Genomic DNA, 23701 nt, shown 5'->3' with positions numbered 1-23701 from the left:
CTGTCTGTCGTACCACTGAGTGACCAACCACTAGCCCACCAGTACAGTGGGCCACCAAGGCAATTGCTGTTTGTCGTACCACTGAGTGACCAACCACTAGCCCACCAGTACAGTGGGCCATCAAGGCAATTGCTGTCTGTCGTACCACTGAGTGACCAACCACTAGCCAACCAGTACAGGGGACCACTAAGACAATTGCTGTCTGTCGTACCACTGAGTGACCAAACACTAGCCCACCAGTACAGTGGGCCACCAAGGCAATTGCTGTCTGTCGTACCACTGAGTGACCAACCACTAGCCAACCAGTACAGGGGACCACTAAGACAATTGCTGTTTGTCGTACCACTGAGTGACCAACCACTAGCCCACCAGTACAGTGGGCCATCAAGGCAATTGCTGTCTGTCGTACCACTGAGTGACCAACCACTAGCCAACCAGTACAGGGGACCACTAAAACAATTTCTGTCTGTCGTTCCACTGAGTGACCAACCACTAGCCAACTAGTACAGGGGACCACTAAGACAATTGCTGTCTGTCGTACCACTGAGTGACCAACCACTAGCCCACCAGTACAGTGGGACACCAAGGCAATTGATGTCTGTCGTACCACTGAGTGACCAACCATTAGCCAACCAGTACAGGGGACCACCAAGACAATTGCTGTCTGTCGTACCACTGAGTGACCAACCACTAGCCAACCAGTACAGGGGACCACTAAGACAATTGCTGTCTGTCGTACCACTGAGTGACCAACCACTAGCCCACCAGTACAGTTGGCCACCAAGGCAATTGCTTTCTGTCGTACCACTGAGTGACCAACCACTAGCCCACCAGTACATTGGGCCACCAAGGCAATTGCTGTCTGTCGTACCACTGAGTGACCAACCACTAGCCAACCAGTACAGGGGACCACTAAGACAATTGCTGTTTGTCGTACCACTGAGTGACCAACCACTAGCCCACCAGTACAGTGGGCCATCAAGGCAATTGCTGTCTGTCGTACCACTGAGTGACCAACCACTAGCCAACCAGTACAGGGGACCACTAAGACAATTGCTGTCTGTCGTACCACTGAGTGACCAACCACTAGCCCACCAGTACAGTGGGACACCAAGGCAATTGATGTCTGTCGTACCACTGAGTGACCAACCATTAGCCAACCAGTACAGGGGACCACCAAGACAATTGCTGTCTGTCGTACCACTGAGTGACCAACCACTAGCCAACCAGTACAGGGGACCACCAAGGCAATTGCTGTCTGTCGTACCACTGAGTGACCAACCACTAGCCCACTAGTACAGTGGGCCACCAAAGCAATTGCTGTCTGCCGTACCACTTAGTGACCAACCACTAGCCCACCCATACAGTAGGCCACCAAGTCAATTGCTGTCTTTGTCCTCTCTGGGGAGATTCATCATCTCAGTTGGTCTTGGTGGCCATTGGGACAGATAATGATGGGAAATCCCACATTTTAGGGATAGAACTGGAACAGCAGGTGAGCAGAATCTTTTTGGGGGGTCACGTGTCACAACTGTCTAAGATGGAATGTCCTTTACTTTACAAAGGATTCCTAAGCAAGAGGTATAAGGACATTAAAGGGAAACCTTTCCAGCCAAAAAATCCCACTATATCTAAAACAACAAAAAAAGTATTTTGGCTTGGAATACACTTTAATGAAAAAAGACTTCAATTAGGGTTGGTTCACAAAAGGTTCATATTGATTCAATAGAAACAATCTTCTTATGTTTTTTAAATCATATAGTTTAACCTTCTAACTATAGCATTTAATTAGTGATTCCTGTAAATAGTTTTCAGGTATTGCTTACACAGGAGCCACTACAATCGGGTTTCCACCCAGGCCACGGGACAGAAACGGCACTTCTCAAAATATGGGATGACGCCCTTGAAGCAGCAGACAACGGAGAATCGGGTCTACTGGTGCTGCTGGACCTTAGTGCTGCTTTTGACACAGTAGACCACAAAATGTTACTCGCCTCACAGAAGTAGCCGGAGTCGCAGACTCTGATCTACCCTGGTTCACATCGTTCCTGGAGAATCGATCCCAGACAGTGAAACTAGGAGCCTTCGCTTCGGAAGCACGCACCATTTCATGAGGAGTCCCTTAAGGCCGAGTACTCACGACCAAACATGTTCGCTCGAAATGTCCGACGGGCTGTTTCCGGCGTACAAGGCTGTTTTTTCATTTGGCCCGCTGGCTTGTACACACCAGCGGACCATATTTCCCTGCGGACCTGAACGCGTGCACGTAATCCACGTTTGACGTCACTATAAAGGGAAAGGCCAAAGTCAATGGCGACGCCCTCTGTTCCGCTTTTGCTAGTTACGGCTTTGCTCGTGTTAGTGAAGGTTTGGTTAGAGCTGATTCGCGCTTCTCGGTCTCCAGGCTTTAGCAGGTAGTATTTTCTGGTTCAGTGCGTGTGCTTGTGGGTACGTAGTTGGCATTCGGGTACAGGCGTGCAGTTCGTTCTGCTTTGCAGATTCGTACTGTGCGTTCGTATCTGTGTGTCGTGCGTTCTTTGCAGGTACCGCTGGATTTGATTGTGCTTTCTGTTGGAGTGTGTTCTTGACTGACCAGCCGGCCGGTTTGAAGCCATGATGGAGCAGCAGCGTCAATTTTCGCGAGTTGGTGCTGTTTATGGGATGGCTGCTGGATATGTTCATCATTCCAGTACTTTGGCCAGAAACAGGGGGCGGAGGCGTTTCTGGACCAAGAATTGGTTGCGCCAGCGTGACCAGTTCTCTCATATGCCTCTGCTTAGGGAAATCCAGGAGAATAATCCTAATGACTATAGGAATTTTCTCCGCATGACGGACCCCGTATTCAACAGTCTGCTGGAACTTCTGTCCCCCTATATCACGAGGCAGGACACTGTGATGCGCCAAGCCATCACGGCCGAGCAGAGGCTTATTGCCACGTTGCGGTACCTGGCGACTGGGAGGAGCCTGCAGGACCTCAAGTTCTCGACAGGCATCTCTCCGCAGGCGCTTGGGGTCATCATACCGGACACGTGTGCTGCCATCATTAAAGTTATGCACGAGGAGTATATGAAGGTAAGTTTCCTCATTTTAACCTCACAATGTGTCTTTAATAATGTTGGCAACTAACATTTTTTTTTTATTCCCAGATATGCTGTGTGTTTAACTAACGTTCCCTTTTCTCCCTATGCATGTTGATATCAGCTTTTACATGTTCTTTTTATTTTGGCCTACCTGCATATTTGGATCTTACCCAATATTAACCTGTCCAGCATGCTATCTTCTGGCCAACCCCCACCTTGCCACTTTATATTTTTTGGGTTTTGTTTTCTAAAAACAGTTTAAACACCCCCCACCCCCCCTTAAAAGTGTTTTTGTCCCCATCAGAGGGCTGTGGAGTCTCTTATTAATTAAGTGGGCCTATCTATTTGTGCCCCGAAATTCTCCCTTCATAATTTGCAAATGCTATTTTAAAAATGTAAAGTTGCACAAGGATGCTTGTAGGATTATGTTTGCAATGTTTATGTGCCAAAGTACTAAATCTCTTTTTTTGTTTGTCCCCACAGCTACCCTCCACACCACAGGAATGGCAGTCTGTGGCTTCCCAATTTGCCGAGCGGTGGGATTTTCCAAACTGCGGTGGAGCAATAGATGGGAAACACGTCCGCATTGTGCCCCCACCCCACTCGGGGTCCTACTATTATAATTACAAGGGTTATCATAGTATCGTGTTGATGGCGGTGGTGTCGGCACAGTATGAGTTTCTATATGTGGACGTGGGGAAGAACGGCCGGATGTCTGATGGGGGAGTGTTCTCACGGACTGATTTCTATGATCGTCTCCAAACTGGTGGTCTGGCATTGCCACCAGATGAAGATAATGTGGAAGGACTTCCGTTTGTGTTCCTAGCGGACGAGGCTTTCGGGCTTGGACCTCACCTCATGCGGCCTTTTCCCCAGAGGACCCTCACCTTAGAGAGGAAGGTGTTCAATTTTCGGTTGTCCAGGGCTCGGAGGGTAGTCGAGAATGCCTTTGGGATCCTCTCCAACCGGTTCCGCCTGTTCCTGACATCGATACATTTGGCGGAATATAAATTGAACACCATTATATTTGCCTGCTGCATTTTGCACAATTTTCTACGCAGGCATTCCCAGACGTACCTAGCCTCCATGGGCTCTGAGGCAGGACTACCCTCAGAGAACATTCCTGGCCTGGACACTGGTCGCGCTGGCTTGGCCCCCCAATCTGCTCGTGAGGTACGCGACAAATATGTTGAGTACTTCATGGGTCGGGGGGCCATTGCTATGCCAGATCATATTTCTTTCTAATTCGGCCCCCAAAAGAAAGGAATATTCTCAGAACTAATAAATAATTTGACCATTGGACTTTATACAGTTGTTTGTCATTACTGCTTTTTCTCTATTTTTCTGTCTTCCAGGTTCTCTCCAAAAATAGTGCACTTCTAGTGCCAAATTTACTTACTCAGATGTATTAACTAACCACATTTGCACATTATTCACTCATCTACAAACTGGGTATTGAGTCTAGAAATAAGAAGCCACTCATTTTTCAGCTTTTGATGTCACAACTTTTTTTTTTTATTTTAGTCATTTTTCTACAAGAAATGTTTATTTTTTTGAGAAAATATTGGCTTAGAATATTTTTTTTTTTTTCTTTATTGACAGTGATTAGCAATAATACAGATCTAAACACAATGTAATAATAATTTCACAGAAACTATACGCCATAATTGTTTGGCTTGTCTCCTATATATCTATCTCTAGATATATATATATATATATATATATATATATATATATATATATATATATATATATATATATATATATATATATATATATATATATATATATATATATATATACATTTCTAAACATATAATTTTTATACTTTTGATCAAAATTCAAGGTTTTATTTATTTTGTTTTTCAATAACCCAGACTAATGTCTATGTTTTTTATTTTTGGGTATATTTTTAACTAAATTTTTTGTTGCATTTTTCAAATAATTTTTTTTTTTAAGAAGACATTTATTTACATTTAGAAATGTTTGGGTATTGTTTTTATAGTAAATTATTTTTTGCTTTGTATTTGTTTGTGTATATATTTTTAAAAATAATTTTAACACAACCAAAAAAAAATTATCTTTTTTCAAGATAATTAGTTAACTTATATCTTTAGGTGAGATTTCTTGTTCGTTGTGTGATCTGAAACTGTAAACATTTACAAACAAAAAAAGATCAACACCAAACCAAAATATAAAAAAAGAACAGCAGTCAGTCATGGATGGTGTGCTTTCACACTGGAACACGCCAAAATTTCAAAATGCACACATTCAGTGAAAACTCGCCAAATGTCATTGGTTAAACAGACAAATGGCCACATGTGCTATCTGACATCATGGGTGATCAATGTCTGTGTTTTGTGGGAGCAAACCCTTCTTCCTCTCAACTACTTGAGGATCGAGGAGGGGTTTGTACCCACAAAGCACAGACAATAGATAGTCTGTGATGGCAGATAGCACATATTGGCACACTGTGTGTGCATTTAGAAATTTTGGCGTATTATAAAGTACAAAAATTAAAAATGGTTTTGTGGGCGGGGGATGGGCTTTTGTGTTTCAGTCTTTGACACGGCCCATCATGTCAATGATATTTTTGTAATTCTGTTCGATGACTAGCATCCTTTGGCGCATGTTGTCCATTTCCGTGCTGCACTCTGAGATGACATTTCGCACATTCTGCTCCATGACGACCATCCTTTCCCGCATAATGTCCATTTCCGTGCTGCACTCCATTACTTGCTGTACAATTATTGAAGCACTTGCACGTGAAAAATGTGCTACACCATCTTCATCCCCTAAAAACAAACAAATTGGCATTCAAAATATGTAAAGAGTTTCCGGCCTATCTGCATATGTTTGGCCCTATTAATGTTGGGGTGACACTGACCTGATGGCCTGATAATTTCCACATCCCCAATTTCTTCATCTTCTATCACTCCTCCTTCTTCAACCACCTCAGCCTCATCCTCCACGACTCCTCCTTCTTCCACCACCTCCCCCTCATCATCCACGACTCCTCCATCTTCTTCCATAACTCCTTCTTTATCCATCACTACCCCTTCAAAATCACGCAATTCTGCTTCGTCAAGTTCCGCCTCATCTTCACCAAATTCTAAATCCAGAGTTAAGTCTTCCTCCTCTCTTCCTTCCACATCCTCCTCTCTTCCTTCCACATCCTCCTCTCTTCCTTCCACATCCTCCTCTCTTCCTTCCACATCCTCCTCTCTTCCTTCCACAGCCTCCTCCTCCTCAACATGTGGAGGTGTTTGATTTTGGGGGTGTCTGGCCCTCTCTGCCTCCTCCAATTGCTGGCGTCTTCTTTCCCCTATAAGAAATAAGGAAAAAAAAAAGGTATACTCATCAGCACACTGATATTGGATATCATAAATCGCACACATTGCATAGACGATACATTTAGGATGATTTTTGTTTGTTTATTCTTTCAGCAATCCTCCATTTTTGGCGTAGTTCGAGGCCAAGCTCTGATCCTGCCCCTTTTTTGCTAAGAAGTGACACAAATGGATGTCCCCCCAAAACATTAATTCTCGTCGACCCTCCAAAAAAATATCCTTTGATTGTTGAGACACAGGTGCTTTGCATTTCCAGATGTTAAAACATCATCTTTATTTGCATTTTGGAGAATGAATCTTGTTTGCCTGTCACATTCTCTCAATTTAATTTCTGTGATTTTGCTATTCAACAATGTTTGAAAACAAAGTTTGGGGCCAGTCAGCCATGTCCAGGTGTGCTGTTCCTGGACTCACCTCGCTTTTTTGCAAAACAATGTCATATTACGCGTGTTTACTATTTCACAAAATTTGTTTAAGGTTGTTATTTGACATAAACACAATACAGTATCTACACGTGTTCAAAAGTACAAGCAGGCCAAGGAGGCAGATGTAAAAAACTCCATGTCAACACATTATTGCAGACATTCCCCCCCCCCCCCCCCTTAAATAATATGGACTTACTTTTACGCAGAATTTTGAGGATCTTCTTCATGTGATGTGGCTCCCTCAATTTTAAATCGGACCAACGCTTCCGGAGTTGCTCCTTGGACCTGGTGACACCAAACATTCTCCTCATTCTCCTTGCCACCTTGTCCATTATGTGTGACTTTCTACGGTTCGGTGTTTTGTAGGGCCCACATTCACCATCATAATCCTTCCTCCTCATGATGTAAACCAACTCCACCATTTCGTCAAACGACATATTAGTGGCTTTATATCTTTTAGGCCTGGATCGGGACGGTCCTGCCTCTGTCCCTTCACTTGCGCCATGAGAGCTCCGTGCCCGCTCGTGTGACATCGCCATCTTTCCTTCCCACAGAGATTAGGGGCGTGGAAAAGAGGAAATGTCCCGTCAGGGGCGGAGATGAGGGCGGGGATTCTTGCATATGCGGAGTGTTCGCGAATGCCAACAACGTATTGACGTAGGTTACGCGGAGAATATTCACGCGATTCCAGAACCTACACAGTTAACGCCATATTTACTTTTTCAATTGATTAGGGGCATGGCAAAGGTGACGAGGGCGGCGTTTCATACATACGCGGAGTGGATAAAAGGCGCTTGACGTGATTACGTAGGTTACGTGTTCATTCATCGAGCGTAACAAACGAGGATTTGGAGAGAGGCAGGTAAGAAATTTAAACATGGGATCAGCAGCGGGCTATAAAATGTAGAGCCATGGGATGGGGGTTTGGTCTGTTGGTTGCACAGTTTGATTAAGCTATTATGTCTCTTGGATACCAGAATGTGATTTTCGTACCCAAATGCTTTTGGAGACATCACAAAATAGAGATGGCCAAAATGCTGTGACTCATTAGTAATTATGTAGGGTGTATTCAGATCAGGCCAAGTATTGTTCTGTGTTGGTTGGACAGAGGTCATTAGGAAGTTTCTTTCAGGTAATCAATGCTGAGGGGCAGGATATCTACACATGCAATAGTGCCTTGATGAATGCTGTCATTTGTAATAATTGTGTATGGTTGTACATTTCTATTATTTCATGCAATGTAACCAAAGGGGCGGCATGTATTAAAAAAATGTTAGCTACAACCAACCAATGGGGCCGAGCTGGCCAGCATTTTGTAAACAAGAGACACTGTGTTTGTATTTCTATATAGGTCCTAATTTTTTTACAACAGATTCTATCAATGTAAATGGTGAGCATTTTTTAAATCAAGTTTTTGGTTTCTTGTTATTTTTGTAATCTAGACTAAAATTCTAACAATCAACATTTACCTATGGATCTCCTGCAGACCCAAGAGATTATCCAGCACTTGCTGGATAAATTTAGGGAAATGCCCATCCTGTGGGATTCCAAGCAACCCACTTACCACAATAAGGACCTACGAGCGGCAGCACTTGAGCAGCTAGCAGCATACATGAGAACATGGGTGCCAGAATGCAGTGCCAACATGGTGAAGGATAAACTTGCCAACCTCAGGGGCACATATAGGAGAGCGTACAAAGCTCACCAAAAGCAGCTAAGATCTGGAGCAGCAGCAAGACCACCAAAGGAACCCAAGCTGTGGTATTACAGCCAGATGTCATTTTTGCGGGATCAACTGGAAGGCAGGCCATCAATGTCAAGTCTGAATCCCAACCTTCCCTCCACGCTACCTCCCAGCGGGACTTCCCCAGATCACCACAGCCCTGCAGAGTCGGATGAAGAGGGCCTGGCTGACAGAGAGGCAGATCTGCGCCTCTACGATGATGAGGTATAGTAGTTTCATAACTATTTATGGAATAATATGAATTATTGTTTGATTCTTGACTTGATATTGGTTAATAAAATACAAGCTGGGAAGCAAAAATGAAAAGTGGTGGGCAAACAAATAGGTGTCAGGGATGACAACTGCAGGGGTCAGAGGGTAAGTCTGTTTTCAAGTTTAAATTCTATGAAAAAAAGAAGATTCAAGCATGAAAATGTGAGTGATTATCTTTCGAAATATATTACAACATGTCCCTTTTTTTTACACAGGAAGAAGAGACCAGCCAGGAGGTGGCAGATCCTCTCCTCACTGACAGCCAGGCCGAAGGGGTCAGTGGCAGCCAGGAGGAGGCCGGGCCCAGTGGCGTTGAGCAGCTCCCCAGGACAAGCACCACCAGCCAGGCTCCTCCCCTTTATATTAGGCCACCAGGCCGTAAGAAGAAATTGGGGGCAGTGGAGGAAGCCAGCCTCCAAATGATTAAGGAGGCGAGTGCCATCATGAGGGCCCCCCTCAACCCCACTGAGGCCTACAGTGCCTCCGTGGCACATGATCTGAATAAAGGCACGGAGGAGCAGAGGCAATTGGCCAAGGGCATCATCAACCAGGCCCTTTGGTGGATGCAGAGGGAGCTGCTGACCCCAGACACTGGGCTATGTGATCCGGCCCGGCTTGCTGAACATCATACTCCTGCTGCCACATCATCCCCACCTGCAAGGGCCCAGGGAAGACCCGCTGTAAGGCAGCCTGGAAGGAAGGTTGCAAGGAAGAGGAGACGTTGATGCCCTGCCTTCCATTTGATCCCCCACAAATGGCATCTTGTTTGGACTACCACAGCTTGGGTTCCTTTGGTTATGTGCTGCTGCTTCAGATTTTAGTTTGTGTGCCTCCTGAGGTTGGCTAGTTTAGCCTTCACCATGTTTGACAATGCAAGTTTGCATGTATTTTGCTAGCTGTTCAAGTGCTGCCATTCTGTTTTTGTTCCTTTTTATCATTTGCTCAAATAAAAGCCTTTTTCTTGAATTTAAAAACGTGCCTATTGTTTGGAATACTGTGGGTATTATTTTAGGCATAAAACATTACAAACCAATAAAATGTTTCATCTAAAATATTCACTAACTCATGTGGGGGGGGGGGGGCATTTGGTGTGCCAACATGGTAGACAATTTAAACAACCTTCAAAATAATCCAGGGAAATATACAAACAAATGCAAAATCCTAAAAATTTGATAAGAAAAATTTCTAAATGGTGACATAACTATAAACACATAAATAAAGTGGGAAAGATAAACATTAAACATTAAAAGCAAAAAAATATACATGTGGAGGACCACTAAAAATATGATACGTCGGGCCAATAAAAGATTGCTAAAATCTTACTACATCACAGCTAACAAATGTCACTTTTCAGTATGGAACAACTCAGTTGAAATAACATGAGCTAAATAACTGATTATTTCTAGCAAGAGAAGAATGAATAAAACGACGGCATCAAGTGTTGTTTATTGTGTGGTTTGCTTCAGTGTTCTATTGCTAGAATTAATCTTTCTATTGACGAATGTGCCATATCCCAAACAAACGTGAGTTTTACCTGAACGAGCGCTCCCGTGGCCTCATTTAGTCTGAGCATGCGCGGGGTTTTTGTACGTTGGTTTTTGTACTCACCACCAAACATGTCCGTTCGGACAGGATTTGAGCGGACGGTTTTAAAACAAGTTTGCAAATAAATGTCTGCTGAAAAACGGCCCGGCGGGCAAATGTACGGTGAAATTCTGTACGCTCGTAACTACACACGACCAAACATGTCTGCTGAAACTGGTCCGCGGGCCAGTTTCAGCAGACATGTTTGGTCGTGAGTATGGGGCCTAAGGATCACCCCTGTCGCCCGTACATATACCTCCGCCCGCTCCTCAAAATCATCCGCAAACAGGATCTACTCTACCACTCCTACGCTGACGACACTCAACTCTACTTTTGCATCAGTAACAAAAAAGACCAATATCACGGACTAGAACAATGCCTCACATTGATAGACAATTGGATGATGAAGAGCCACCTTAAACTTAATGGATCCAAAACAGAACTTCTTCTGCTTCACGCAAACCGAAAGACAAACTCTAGGATGACATGGACGCCACCCCCCATTCTGGGACAAACCATCACCCCAAGCACAAAAGTCAAAAGTCTAGGAGTCACCTTTGACTCAGACATGACTATGTACGCACAAATAGGATCAGTGGTCAGCGGATCTCACCATCTTCTCCGCCTGCTACGAAGACTCATCCCCTTCATCCCACAAAAGGATACAGCAGTAGTAGTTGGAACAATAATCAACTCCAGACTCGACTACGCAAACTCCCTCTACCTCGGACTCCCCAAATACCAGATTTCTTGTCTACAAGTCGTCCAGAACGCGGCAGCCAGACTGGTAACGGGAAAAAAAACCTGGGAATCAAATCACCCCGTCCCTGAGGACCCTTCATTGGCTAGACATAAAGGATCGGGTCACATTTAAGGCCTCTGCCTCACTCACAAATGTACACAAGGAATCGCCCCCCAATATTTATGCAAGAAAATAAAACACCACAACCCCAATCGCGTTCTTCGATCAACCAACCAATATCTACTTCAAATCCCCAAGTCCCGCTACAAGTGTAAAGGAGAATGAAGATTCGCAGTCCAAGGCCCCCGGCTATAGAACGCGCTAACGACTAACATCCAAATGGAAGAAAATCATCGGGCCTTCAGAAAAAACTCAAGACCCACCTCTTGTGAAGGATCAGGACGATATTGGATACTAAGCTCAGTTTGCATTTGTAGTGCTGTACAAGTTACTCACTCACTCATGGGATGGCCACAGCAGAAGAGGACCAAAGCATATGAGGTATGTCCTACAATCTCGGACACTGATTTTTAGGGCATACCTTGTATGTCCAAGGACACCACTGATGTATCCCCATCCGGTGGTGACGCAACTTTCTCCTTCTCCGAAGACATCAGAGGAAGCAGAAAGACACACAGGGCAAACACAGTCATTGAGGGCGGCAGCAGGGCCACCATCATGGGGTACAGCGGGACTCAGGAGCAAACAAAGCCCCTTTTATAAGACCACTTGTAGTCTTGGAGCGCACACCTTGTGCCTGAATGATCCCTGAGTGAGCATCAAAGCACGCACTCTTTGCCATCATACATAAGCGTTATGTCGGAGACAAGTGATTAATTAAAATGACAGATGAATTCTTGGGCACTGTCGGAGGAGGAAGAGCGCACAGAGGACCTATGACATCACTTGATCAGACCTAGGATACCTGGAATTAAGATTTGGAGGTTGTTTGTGAGCTGCAGCATTGATTGGTCCAATTACTTCTACATCATGCTTGATTGACCCTCCCGAACATACGTTCCTCAGGGTTCAATCTCTCCGGTAAGCCTCTCTTCAGTTGGTGACGGCTTCTTCTTTCCTTGGTTTTCACGTTTGGAATAATCGGAGCGCCATCACTTAAATATTTATTTTGGACTATCACCCTTTCTATAGAGACTGTGTTTGCACATATAATTTTATATACGTATGCACAGATTTATGATATATACTATTCATTTAGTGTATTCATCATTGTTTGCACTTTAGCGCTACATTTATATGTTTTGTACGTTTTTTATCCACTTGTCTATTGGTTTTGTAGCTGCTCACCATTTACAGACAGCGCAGAATTATTTTGCTTTTTGTTTCCAACATCGTATGTTCGACCGTTCCTTCGAATTACGAACGTTATGGGCCGTTCGCGCCAAATTCAAGTGGCGTGTCACGGCCCATAATTCACTGCGGTATCGCAGTTCATTGCTGGCTGATGATTGGCCAGGCATGCACTATGACCCGCATGCTTTGGCAAATCACAGCGCGCAAAAAACGGAGAGCCATAATTGGCCAAGCCAGGGTGGCTTTGGCCAATTATGGCTCAGGGGGTTTAGTACACGTCCCACACTATATAAGGCCACCTCCGTGGCGGCCTTGTGTAGTGTGTTGCGGTGGTTAAGACAGAGAGAGACAGAGAGAGAGAGAGTGACAATTTTTTTTTAGTTAGATAGAGCAGGCAGGCGAGTGAGTTAATGTTACAGTGTGTAGAGGATATATATGCATCCCAGGTGTTGTATATATATTTATACACTGCATTGAGTTTAGCTAGATCCGCTCTTCCTAATATACTGACAGGCAGGCAGGTGATTGTGCTAGCTGCAGTATTTTCACTTGGTGTACTGTCTGTGTCCTCTGCACAGTGTGCACCTAAAGCTACGTGAATACAGTTGCTGTTGTTCTCATATTAATACCACAGGCAGTGACTGATCAGCAAGTATTTTCACTTTTTGTACTGTGTCCTCTGCACAGTGTGCACCTAAAGCTACGTCAATACATTAGCTGGTGTTCTCATATTAATACCACAGGCAGGGACCTGCAAGTATTTTCACTTGGTGTACTGTGTCCTCTGCACAGTGTGCACCTAAAGCTTTGTCAATACATTTGCTGGTGTTCTCATATTAATACCACAGGCAGTGACTGATCAGCAAGTATTTTCACTTGGTGTACTGTGTCCTCTGCACAGTGTGCACCTAAAGCCACGTGAATACAATTGCTGTTGTTCTCATATTAATACCACAGGCAGTGACTGATCAGCAAGTATTTTCACTTGGTGTACTGTGTCCTCTGCACAGTGTGCACCTAAAGCCACGTAAATACAATTGCTGTTGTTCTCATATTAATACCACAGGCAGTGACTGATCAGCAAGTATTTTCACTTGGTGTACTGTGTCCTCTGCACAGTGTGCACCTAAAGCCACGTGAATACAATTGCTGTTGTTCTCATATTAATACCACAGGCAGTGACTGATCAGCAAGTATTTTCACTTGGTGTACTGTGTCCTCTGCACAGTGTGAGCCTAAAGCCGATCCGCCCTATAGGCTCACTATGCAAGCCGCTTAGGGCCCCGCAAAGATGCGGAGGGCCCCCCAAATTACTAATGACCCCGTCTGGTCAGAAGTCATTTTTGGCCCCTCACCCCGCTTCTTAACTCACTGGCTGCGTGGGAGAATAGGTAAGAAGTTAGCACCCCCGTCTTCTCACTTTAATGTAAAATTTAATTTCCGACAGCAGAACCCCCCCCCCCCCCCACTTCTCAACTTTAAAGTGACATGTCATTTTGCTCAGGGCCCCAGGGAGGTCATGATCGGCACTACATGTCTGAGATTGTGCCGCTAGGTATTTCGGTGGAACCTTAGGGGGCCGGGGGAAGGGGTGAGCTTGTTACACACAATTTGTTAGAAGGGGGCGGGGCTCACACTTTGTCACCACCTTTAGAAATTGAAAGATGTTGAACCCTTTTAAAACATCTCATTTATATTATTTGTTTCTTATGTTTTCTTGTATATTTTGTGAATTTATGACTCAAGGGGAGACCACAGCCACATATTAATATAAAAGTTACTTTATTGAGTATCAGAAGGACATTGGATGGTATTTAGTTAGCGGCAACAGTCTGGTCCACCCAGGATCGGAGGGAGGTGACGCGGGCGTAGACTCCGGGATAAGATGGAGAGCAGGTGCCGAGCCCAAAGGACACAATACCGGCCAGGGTCCAGGCTCCGTTCTTCTGGCACACGAGGGGTCCACCAGAGTCACCCTGAAAAGGAGCAAAAAACAGAAATGATAGAAGAGTTCTCCTTGTGATGAATGTATGTGTTACATCACTGGTCTGCATTTCTTACACAACTATGGAGTCATGAAATAATATCATCCACTCACCACAACCTCAGTGTGGGCTCAATCAATGAATTGCAATGTAGTTCTAAAGATTTTCTTTTGAGGGTAACATACATTTTTAAAAGAAGCCATAATTGGTGTTCAGTATTATATCGGGCCTGATGGGTGTGAAGGGAATGTAAGGAATTTTGTAGTTTTGGGTGGCGTGTGGAAAGGTCAGAGCCTTTGTCAAGTTGTCATTGTATCTTTGCCCCCCAATCCTATGGAACACCTTACCCCCAATCTGTCTGTCTATCTCCTACTCTGTTAGCTTTTAGACGATCCATGAAACCCCTCCTCTTCACAGAAGCCTATCCTGCCCCCACCTAACAACTGTATGTTTATTTTCTCCATCAGCTCATCCCCCACCGTTATTACCTTTTGTATCACTTGACCCTCCTGTGACAGGAGTCACTTTAGGTGGGGGGTTTGTGCGGCTCAGCTTGCCCTGAAGAGTTCTGGAGGTTCCTTGTCCAGCTTCCCCGATGCCTCTTATGTGTAGATCACCCTGTGTCTCTAATAGGGGCACAGGGTGAATGAGAACCCCAGTCTGATCTGTGCTAGTCAGAGTCAATGCTGTATACATTGTATATATTGTGTGTCATGCTGTCGGACTATTTGCTGTGATGGTTTGGGGTGGGACTGTATTCTATTGTCTATTATGGGATGTGTAAATGGCTTGCTGTGAGGAAAGGGGGTGGGGGTATTCCTCCAACTCCCCTGCTGATAGGACTGTGTACTAAGAAGTTGTAACACACCTGACCTGTATAACAATTGTCATTGGACAGTTTAACCCGCCCTGTTTCCCAAGGGTGGGGGGAGAGTTTTGAAGAGAGAGATCTGTTACCATGTGCTTGCAACAAAGACTCATTCCTGTTTGAACCTTAACACGGAGCTTTGTCTCGTCTCTGGGGGAGAATTTTTTCTATTCGGCCGGTTGGAGTGTCTGGTAGCTGCCTTGTGTTCGGGAATGGAATATCTTAAACGACGTTAACCCCCGTCGTTACACCTCCCTTTTAGACTGTAAGCTCTAACGAGCCGAGCCCTCTGATTCCTCATGTATTGAATTGTATTGTAACTGTACTGTCTGCTCTCAAGTAAAGCGTTGCGCACATTGTTGGCGCTCGATAAATCCTCTATAATAATAATAATAGTATAACTAAATAATGAATGTTAGGCTACATAAGCTGTTCTGCCTCATATGATGGGACCCAACTTAGAGATGTTTGGATCCATAAGCTTTTGTTCTGTTCAAAAAGTTGGCAAAAAAAGACAATACTGGTCAAAAGAAAATCATCGTACCATGCAAGAGGAGGCGCCGGAGGCTCCAGCGCAGATCATAGGGGCTTGAATTTTGCTCCCGAAGTATCTCTGGCACTGAGTGTTGGTCAGAAGAGGAAGAGACACCTGCTGGAGTTTAGCTGGAGAGGCCAGTGCTGAGAGAGAAAGAGAGTAGATGGATTAACATAAAAGACAGACGGCTACTAATGTATATAAGCTCTAGATAACTTTATGTACAGCCCTCTGTAGAAGACCACGTTTGTATGGCCAAGAGGTAATCAGCTAAATCTTAACATTTTTAAAGAATATCTAATTCTCTTACTGGCAGCATTGGTGTATCCCCATCCGGTGGTGACGCATCTTTCTCCTCCATTGAAGACATCAGAGGAAGCAGCGAGACACACGGGAGACACGCGGTTATTGAGGGTGGCGGGACTGGAGAGCTTGATCAGGGCGATGTCATTGACAGCGGACTGGGCATTGTATTGCGGGTGACTGAAGAACTGAGAAAAGTTATAATAAGGATTAATGAATCTTCTCAGTTTGTAGTTTAATCATATTTTATTCTCCTATTACATTATACTGAGAGTTATCTCCACCTATAAGAGACGTCTGGCTGAGAGATGCGCATCTGCTGACAAGCACAGGCACACCAGTGTGTGCACAAAGAGGGACTTGTACTGGCGCACGAGCCAGCGCGCGCACACGTGCACGCATGAGCGCCAAGTAAGCCTATTTAATGTTTTTATCGATTTTAAATTAGAATCAACTACTGATCTTGTAATAAATGTCACTCTGAATCTTCTCAGTTTGTAGTTTATTCTGCTTACTTTTTTTATTTTCCTTTTGACATTATACAGAGAGTTGTCTTCACCTTAAACCTCCATCATCTGTTATTTTGAATTGAGGGAAGCTGAAAAAGTCCTCGGTCTAAAAAATCCAACTTGCTGCATCATCTCATGCACATTTGGAGAATCTCGCAGTGTTGGGTGAAATCAGAGTAACCAATTTCAGTAAAAAATTGAAGAGAAGGCCAGTTTTATTGGTTTTCTGGCTTCGGGACTCAAACAAAGCCCCATTTATAGGGCCACTTGTAGTCTTGGACCACACACCTTGTGCCTAGAAGATCCCAGTACATGCAGAAATGCTGTTATCCCTACTCGGGTCTTTTTAATAAAATTTAACTGATGTATTTATTTGTTCATTATTTTCTAAAAACGACGATGTAAATAATTTCTCCCATATTGGACTTGTCGATATTGCAAGTCCCAATCTTTGTACCACGACCATGCAGGAAGCAAAACCTTTAAATGTAATTCCCACCCATACATACATATATGACTACAATCTCTACATAGGAGGAACGTTTATGACGCGTACACACGATCGGAAATTCCGACAACAAATGTCCGATGTGAGCTTTTGGTTTGGAAATTCCGACCGTGTGTAGGCTTCATCAGACATTTGCTGTCGGGATTTCCAACAACAAAAATTTGAGAGCTGGTTTGCAACTTCCGACGCACAAAAAACACGCATGCTCAGAATCAAGCAGAGGAGCCGAACTGCCTATTGAACTTCATTGATCTCGTCTCATCATACATGTTGTACGTGACCGCGTTCTTGACGTTCACAATTTCCGACAACATTTGTGTGACCGTGTTTATGAAACACAAGTTTGAGCCAACATTCCATAGGAAAAAAAAAACACAGTTTTGTTGTCCGAAATTTCCGATCGTGTGTACGCGGGATTAGAAGGCACATTGATGAGCTGATCACCTTCTCACACCTAAAACTCATAAAAAAAAACAAGAGTTTTCCTCCTTTAGTAATAAGAACATACTCTGCCGACAGATTTGACCTGGATGGGCTCAGCATTGGAGGAAAGGTCAAATTCTCCCAGGACCACACGGTGGGAAGATCTGGATGGAAGAGAAACATGGCAGGTCATTGGGAAGTGGTTGGGTGTCGTTGTGACTATGGTCTTCAGACTCAAACTTCTTCTCTCCATACATGGGGAGAATTTTACATGTCTGATAGTGAAAGTTCATTTCTACACAGTACTTTAGTAAAGGGTCCAAAACTATACCACCCATACTATCTACATCTCTTTACTTTATACAACCCCCCCCCCCCCACCTTCTACATCTCTCTACTTTCTACGACTTCGATCTTCTACATCTTGTAATAAAGAGAGATAACAGTCAGTTTTGAATTGGATCCATATTGTATCCGGTCTATAAACCAGAGGCTCTGGATGGACAGTTAGATAAATGGCTCTATATTTAGGATGTATCCGGTCTATAAACCAGAGGCTCTGGATGGACAGTTAGATAAATGGCTCTATATTTAGGATGTATCCGGTCTATAAACCAGAGGCTCTGGATGGACAGTTAGATAAATGGCTCTATATTTAGGATGTATTTGTCCTATAAACCAGAGGCTCTGGATGGACAGTTGGATAAATGGCTCTATATTTAAGATGTATCCGGTCTATAAACCAGAGGCTCTGGATGGACAGTTGGATAAATTGTTCTATATTTAGGATGTATTTGTCCTATAAACCAGAGGCTCTGGATGGACAGTTGGATAAATGGCTCTATATTTAGGATGTATCCGGTCTATAAACCAGAGGCTCTGGATGGACAGTTGGATAAATGGTTCTATATTTAGGATGTATTTGGTCTATAAACCAGAGGCTCTGGATGGACAGTTGGATAAATGGCTCTATATTTAGGATGTATCCGGTCTATAAACCAGAGGCTCTTGATAAGCAGGTGACCAGTGAACGCTGACCTTGTAGAAGAATATTATCATATAAGACTTACGCGACTGGGCAGTGGGCAGCGGTGACAACCCAGAGGCTGTTGATGATGGAGCCGCCACAGTAGTGGAATCCAGTGCTGTCCTGTAGAAGAAGAGTTATGAGGTCATTGCTTTATATACAGATCACTATACCTACCCCATGAAGATTCCACCCCCCCCCCATGAAAAACTGAACAATGTTATGGTCACTGAGGCGGGCAACCAAAGTTTAAGGGGTTGCAAAGGTGTTTTTTTTTATAAATAGGTTACTTTAATCTCGTGCATTGTTGGTCCACTTACCTTTATCTTCGATTTCCCTTTTAATTTTTTTTTTTCTTTGTCTAAATTTCTCACTTCCTGTTCCTCCTCAGTAAGCTTGCCCCCATCATCCGAAGCCGTTCTGGCTAGGGGGTTAGTCAACATGCTCGCCCCCTCCCTTGGGACTACATCCCTGCGGGGGAGATGCTGTGAACACAGGGATGTAGTCCCAAGGGAGGGGGCGAGCACGCTGACTAACCCCCAGCCAGAACAGCTCAGATGATGGGGGCAAGCTTACTAAGGAGAAACAGGAAGTGAGAAATTCAGACAAGAAAAGAAACATTTAGAAGGGAAATGGAAGGAAAAGGTAAGTGAACCAACAATGCACAAGCTTAAAGGAACCTATTTAGCAAATTAAAAACAAACCTTTACAACCCCTTTAGCGCTCCTAACAAACGGATCTGTGTACATGGGAACCATAGCATAACCATACAAAAATGATGGCCCACTGAGCCACGATCGAGTATGGCATTGGTAGCGGTGGCAATGGGCACACAATTGGATTCAGAGCCCTGTAGGTAGTGTCCAAATTGTGAAACACTTTGTGTCTCAACGTCTCTTGCTTACCAGCTGCTCTTGTAAAGTGACCAGATTTTTAAAGATTAAATCCGGGGACATGTTTTTTTTTTACTAGTAATGGCGGCAATCATCGCCACTGACGCTCCCAACTGACAGCCTGTCAAGTCTCACTCTCCGCCCCCCCGGCTACTAGTGGGTGGGGAGCGGAGGAAGATCACTCTGCAGCCTATTGCATTAGGGCAGGGGTGGCCACTGGCCAACCAGTGGCCCGGGGGCCACAATTGGCCCACAGAGCCCTCTGATGTGGCCCGCGACCTCCTGCTCTGGAATGGTGGGTTGGAAAGCCCAGATCGCAGGTTGCTGACCTGTCATACCACAGCATCAGTGTTGTGAATGAAGCTGGTGGTAGAGGAAGAAAATGGCTGCGGAGCAGAGCCCCATAAGCCGATGCTTCCTCTACAATGCTGGCTTTTGCCACAGGTGGAGTCTATGGCAAAGGTCAGCTAACCCGCAGGATAGACACAGGTGCACTACGCTGAACCCACGTTGTGAGTAAACCACAGAACATCAGTGTGAAAGCAGTCTTAGGCCCTTTTCACAAGATCAGCCCAACCAAATGGGACCCCCAATTCACCTGTATAGAGCGACAGATGTCTGTTTACACCCACCTACCTCCAATCCGAAAAACAGAAGGGAGTTCTTACCCTTTCGTCTGGGCGGATCGGAGGGCCATAGCATAACCTTGACCTGTCATCCGCCCCCTCCGCTCATTGTGGCCCTCGACTGGTTACCAAGTTAGTTAAGTGGTCCTCGCTCTTCAAAAGGTTGGGCACCCCTGCATTAGGGTGTGAACCCCTCAAAGCTCCAACACATATGTGTTTGACATATTTACCGGCCTCTTACCCACTCTCCATCCTGATACAGTGGGAGGAAGGGGCAGCACATGGGGAACTCGGGCAACAGAAGGAAGAGGAACAGAACAATGAGGGGTGGCGGGGGGGGGGGCATATATTAGTATCAGTCCACTATATTTTCCTCCTGTGGCAGCTGAATGTTGACAAAAGGGAGAGGAGGAGAAGCCTACTTTCAGCTGCTGCAGGAGGAAAATGAAGATCGGTTCACCCAGTGGAGTAGCGTGGGTTGTCAGCGCCCGGGGCAGGGCAAGAGATTTGCGCCCCCTAACCGCAGATTTTTAGCACTCTCTGAGTCCCATCCGCTAGTACTGACCAACCTAATTCCTACACCGACCTACCTGACCACTATACTAACCTACCTGATTCCTATACTGTCCTGCCTGATTCCTACACTGACCACTAAACTGACCTGATTGCTATACTGACCACTACACTGACCTACATGATGTCTATACTGACCACTACACTGACCCACCTGATAGCTAAACGAAATAGCTCACAGTCTCCTACACTGCACAGCTCAAGTGAAGAGCTGCAGGTTACCAGCCGCCTCCCTCTAAATTTTGCGCCTGGGGCAACCGTCCCCACTGGCCCCCCCCCCACGCTACACCACTGGGTTCACCTAAATTCCACCTCTCCTGTCCAGGTTCTAAGGGTCGGCAAGGAAGGATTGTGGTTTACCCATCACCTAAACACCATTGACAGGTTGCCAACTCCAGGACTAGGGTGTGCCCAGGCACACCTGGAACACCCCTTGAGGGCATTCTGAGGTGACTGATCTCTAGAAATGACAATCAACCCAGAAATGTTCTGATTTAAAATATAAATGTGGTAAGAAACGATCGTACCTGAAGAGACACCTGCCAGGGCCAGGAACCAGAGACGGCGTTTTCACCGTTCACAACCCGGGCGTAGCCGGAGATAAGAGGCCTGATGGCGGGAACACCGCAACCTGAGAAAAACACATTCTTATCATAAGTGCCAGTAATACATTGTTACACATCACCATATAATACAACACAACGTCTGATTGGTCATTAAGCCTCTTTTTATCGTCTTTGCACTCTGTCTACATATGATCTTTAATAAGGAGGATTTTCATTTTTTTGTTTTTATTTGTACTTGTTTTTATCTATTCAAAAAATAACCAAATTATCAAGGCCAATCAATAAGATGGAGATTGCCAAAAGACTTCCATATAATCAGATCAATGTACTACGTTACATACGCTCTATGAAAGTGTGTGTCTAGAATATTGTATATGTATACAGTTGTGCTCATAAGTTTTCATACCCACAGAATTTATGATTTCTTGGCCTTTTTTCAAAAGAATTGTCAAAGGATCTGTGGGAAAAGGTAGATGAACCGTATAAAACAGGAAAGGGATATACAAAGATATCCAAGGAATTGAGAAGACCAATCAGCAGAGTTCAAACTCTAATCAAGGAGTGGAAAATTAGGGTTCTGGTGAAACCAAACCACGGTCAGGTAGCCCAACTAAAATTTCAGCCTCAACTGCCAGCCTCAACTGCCAGGAAAATGCAAAGAAAACCCCACAAATAAGTTCAGGAGAAATCCAGGACTCTCTGAAAACATGGGGTGTAGCACAAGATGCACAATAAGGAGGCACTTGAAGAAAGCTGGGCTGCATGGTCGAGTCACAAGAATAAAGCCATTACTACACAAATGTCACAAAGTATCCCACTTCCAATACACCAAACGGCACAGAGACAAGACCCAAACCTTCTGCCACAAAGTCATTTGGAGGGATGAGACCAAAATTGAGCTTTTTGGCCACAACCATACACGCTACATTTGGAGAGGAGACAACAAGGCCTATGCTGAAAGGTCCACCATCCCTACTGTGAAACACGGAGGTGGGTCGCTGATGTTTTGGGGATGTGTGAGCTACAAAGGCACAGGAAATTTGGTCAAAATTGTTGGCAAGATGAATGCAGAATGTTATCATAAAATACTGGAGGAACATTTCATTCATCAGCCAGGAAGCTGCTCATGGGACGGACTTGGACATTCCAACATGACAAGGATCCAAAACACAAGGCCAAGTCCCCCTGTCATTGGCTACAGCAGAATAAAGTGAAGGTTCTGGAGTGGCCATCTCAGTCTCCTGACCTCAATATCATTGAGCCCCTCTGGGGAGATCTCAGACGTGCCGTTCATGCGAGACAACCCAAGAATTTCCAGGAACTGGAAGAGGAATGGGGAGCTTTACCATCTGAGAAGATAAAGAGCCTCCTCCACAAATACCACAAAACACTTCAACACGTCATTGATGGTAAAGGGGGCGATACACGGTATTATGAACTGGGGTATGTAAACTTTTGATCATTTGGGTAGTTTCTGTTGTCATTATGATATAAAAAGAGTAAACACAGCTGATTGATAATAAATGGCTTCAGCCGATCACTGACCATGAGTGAGAGAAAAGTTTTTGTGTTATCATTCATTTTCTCCAAAAAATAGGCAAGAAGTCATACATTCTGCCGGGGTATGTAAACTTATGAGCACAACTGTATGTAAAAAAACAGATATAAATGATATAAATATAACAAGGTGCTAGAAACATATACATGGACTCACCATAGGCTCCGCTGAGGAGGACCAGGCAGGACAGGACCCACAGTGTTGCCATTTTCTGATATTCTTGGGTATGAGGAGGATTGTAAGGTCTGTTCACCTTAAATACACTCAGTCAGCCAATCAGGGGAGAGCTCCAGGCTTACTATTAGGACAATTTTAGACCTTATCAGGGAAACCTTTAGCAATTGCGTATATTCCACCGACGTGGGCTGGAGGAAAAGATATGAAGAAACAGGTGTTCCAGGAGAACGTCACCGACCAAGACTCTCGCTGAGCGATGGAATCTATAATTATATGTATATCATTACGTCATTTACTCCATATTACTCCATATTACTCCGTATTACTCCATATTACTCCATATTACTCCATATTATTCCATATTACTCCATATTACTCCATATTACTCCGTATTACTCCATATTACTCCATATTACTCCGTATTACTCCATATTACTCCATATTACTCCATAGTATTCCATATTACTCCATATTACTCCGTATTACTCCATATTACTCCGTATTACTCCGTATTACTCCATATTATTCCATATTATTCCTTATTACTCCATATTATTCCATATTACTCCATATTACTCCATATTACTCCATATTACTCCATATTATTCCATATTACTCCGTATTATTCCTTATTACTCCATATTACTCCATATTACTCC

General features: G+C 44.3%; 1 protein-coding gene across 2 annotated transcripts in view; it reads right to left on the bottom strand.

The window, feature by feature from the left end:
* LOC120921279 (chymotrypsin A-like) overlaps positions 1-23111 on the bottom strand; it is a 51737-nt gene extending 28626 nt beyond the window's left edge. The window contains exons 1-7 of one of the 2 annotated variants that reach the window (XM_040333979.1): positions 23022-23111; positions 21269-21372; positions 18693-18772; positions 17708-17786; positions 16190-16370; positions 15889-16022; positions 14257-14467 (exon numbers count right to left, since the gene is read on the bottom strand). In XM_040333979.1, coding sequence (XP_040189913.1) covers positions 14306-14467; positions 15889-16022; positions 16190-16370; positions 17708-17786; positions 18693-18772; positions 21269-21372; positions 23022-23073 — 792 coding nt within the window. In that variant the 5' untranslated portion in view covers positions 23074-23111 and the 3' untranslated portion in view covers positions 14257-14305. Of the gene's footprint in view, positions 1-14256; positions 14468-15888; positions 16023-16189; positions 16371-17707; positions 17787-18692; positions 18773-21268; positions 21373-23021 lie in introns of those variants that run through there. The other variant, XM_040334015.1, reaches the window with a different exon arrangement.
* Positions 23112-23701: the final 590 nt, after the last annotated feature.

The sequence above is a fragment of the Rana temporaria genome, chromosome 1 (assembly GCF_905171775.1).
Source record: "Rana temporaria chromosome 1, aRanTem1.1, whole genome shotgun sequence".
Classification (NCBI taxonomy): domain Eukaryota; kingdom Metazoa; phylum Chordata; class Amphibia; order Anura; family Ranidae; genus Rana; species Rana temporaria.
The sequence above is the reverse complement of the archived record's forward strand: the minus strand, read 5'-3'. Positions and strand labels throughout refer to the sequence as shown.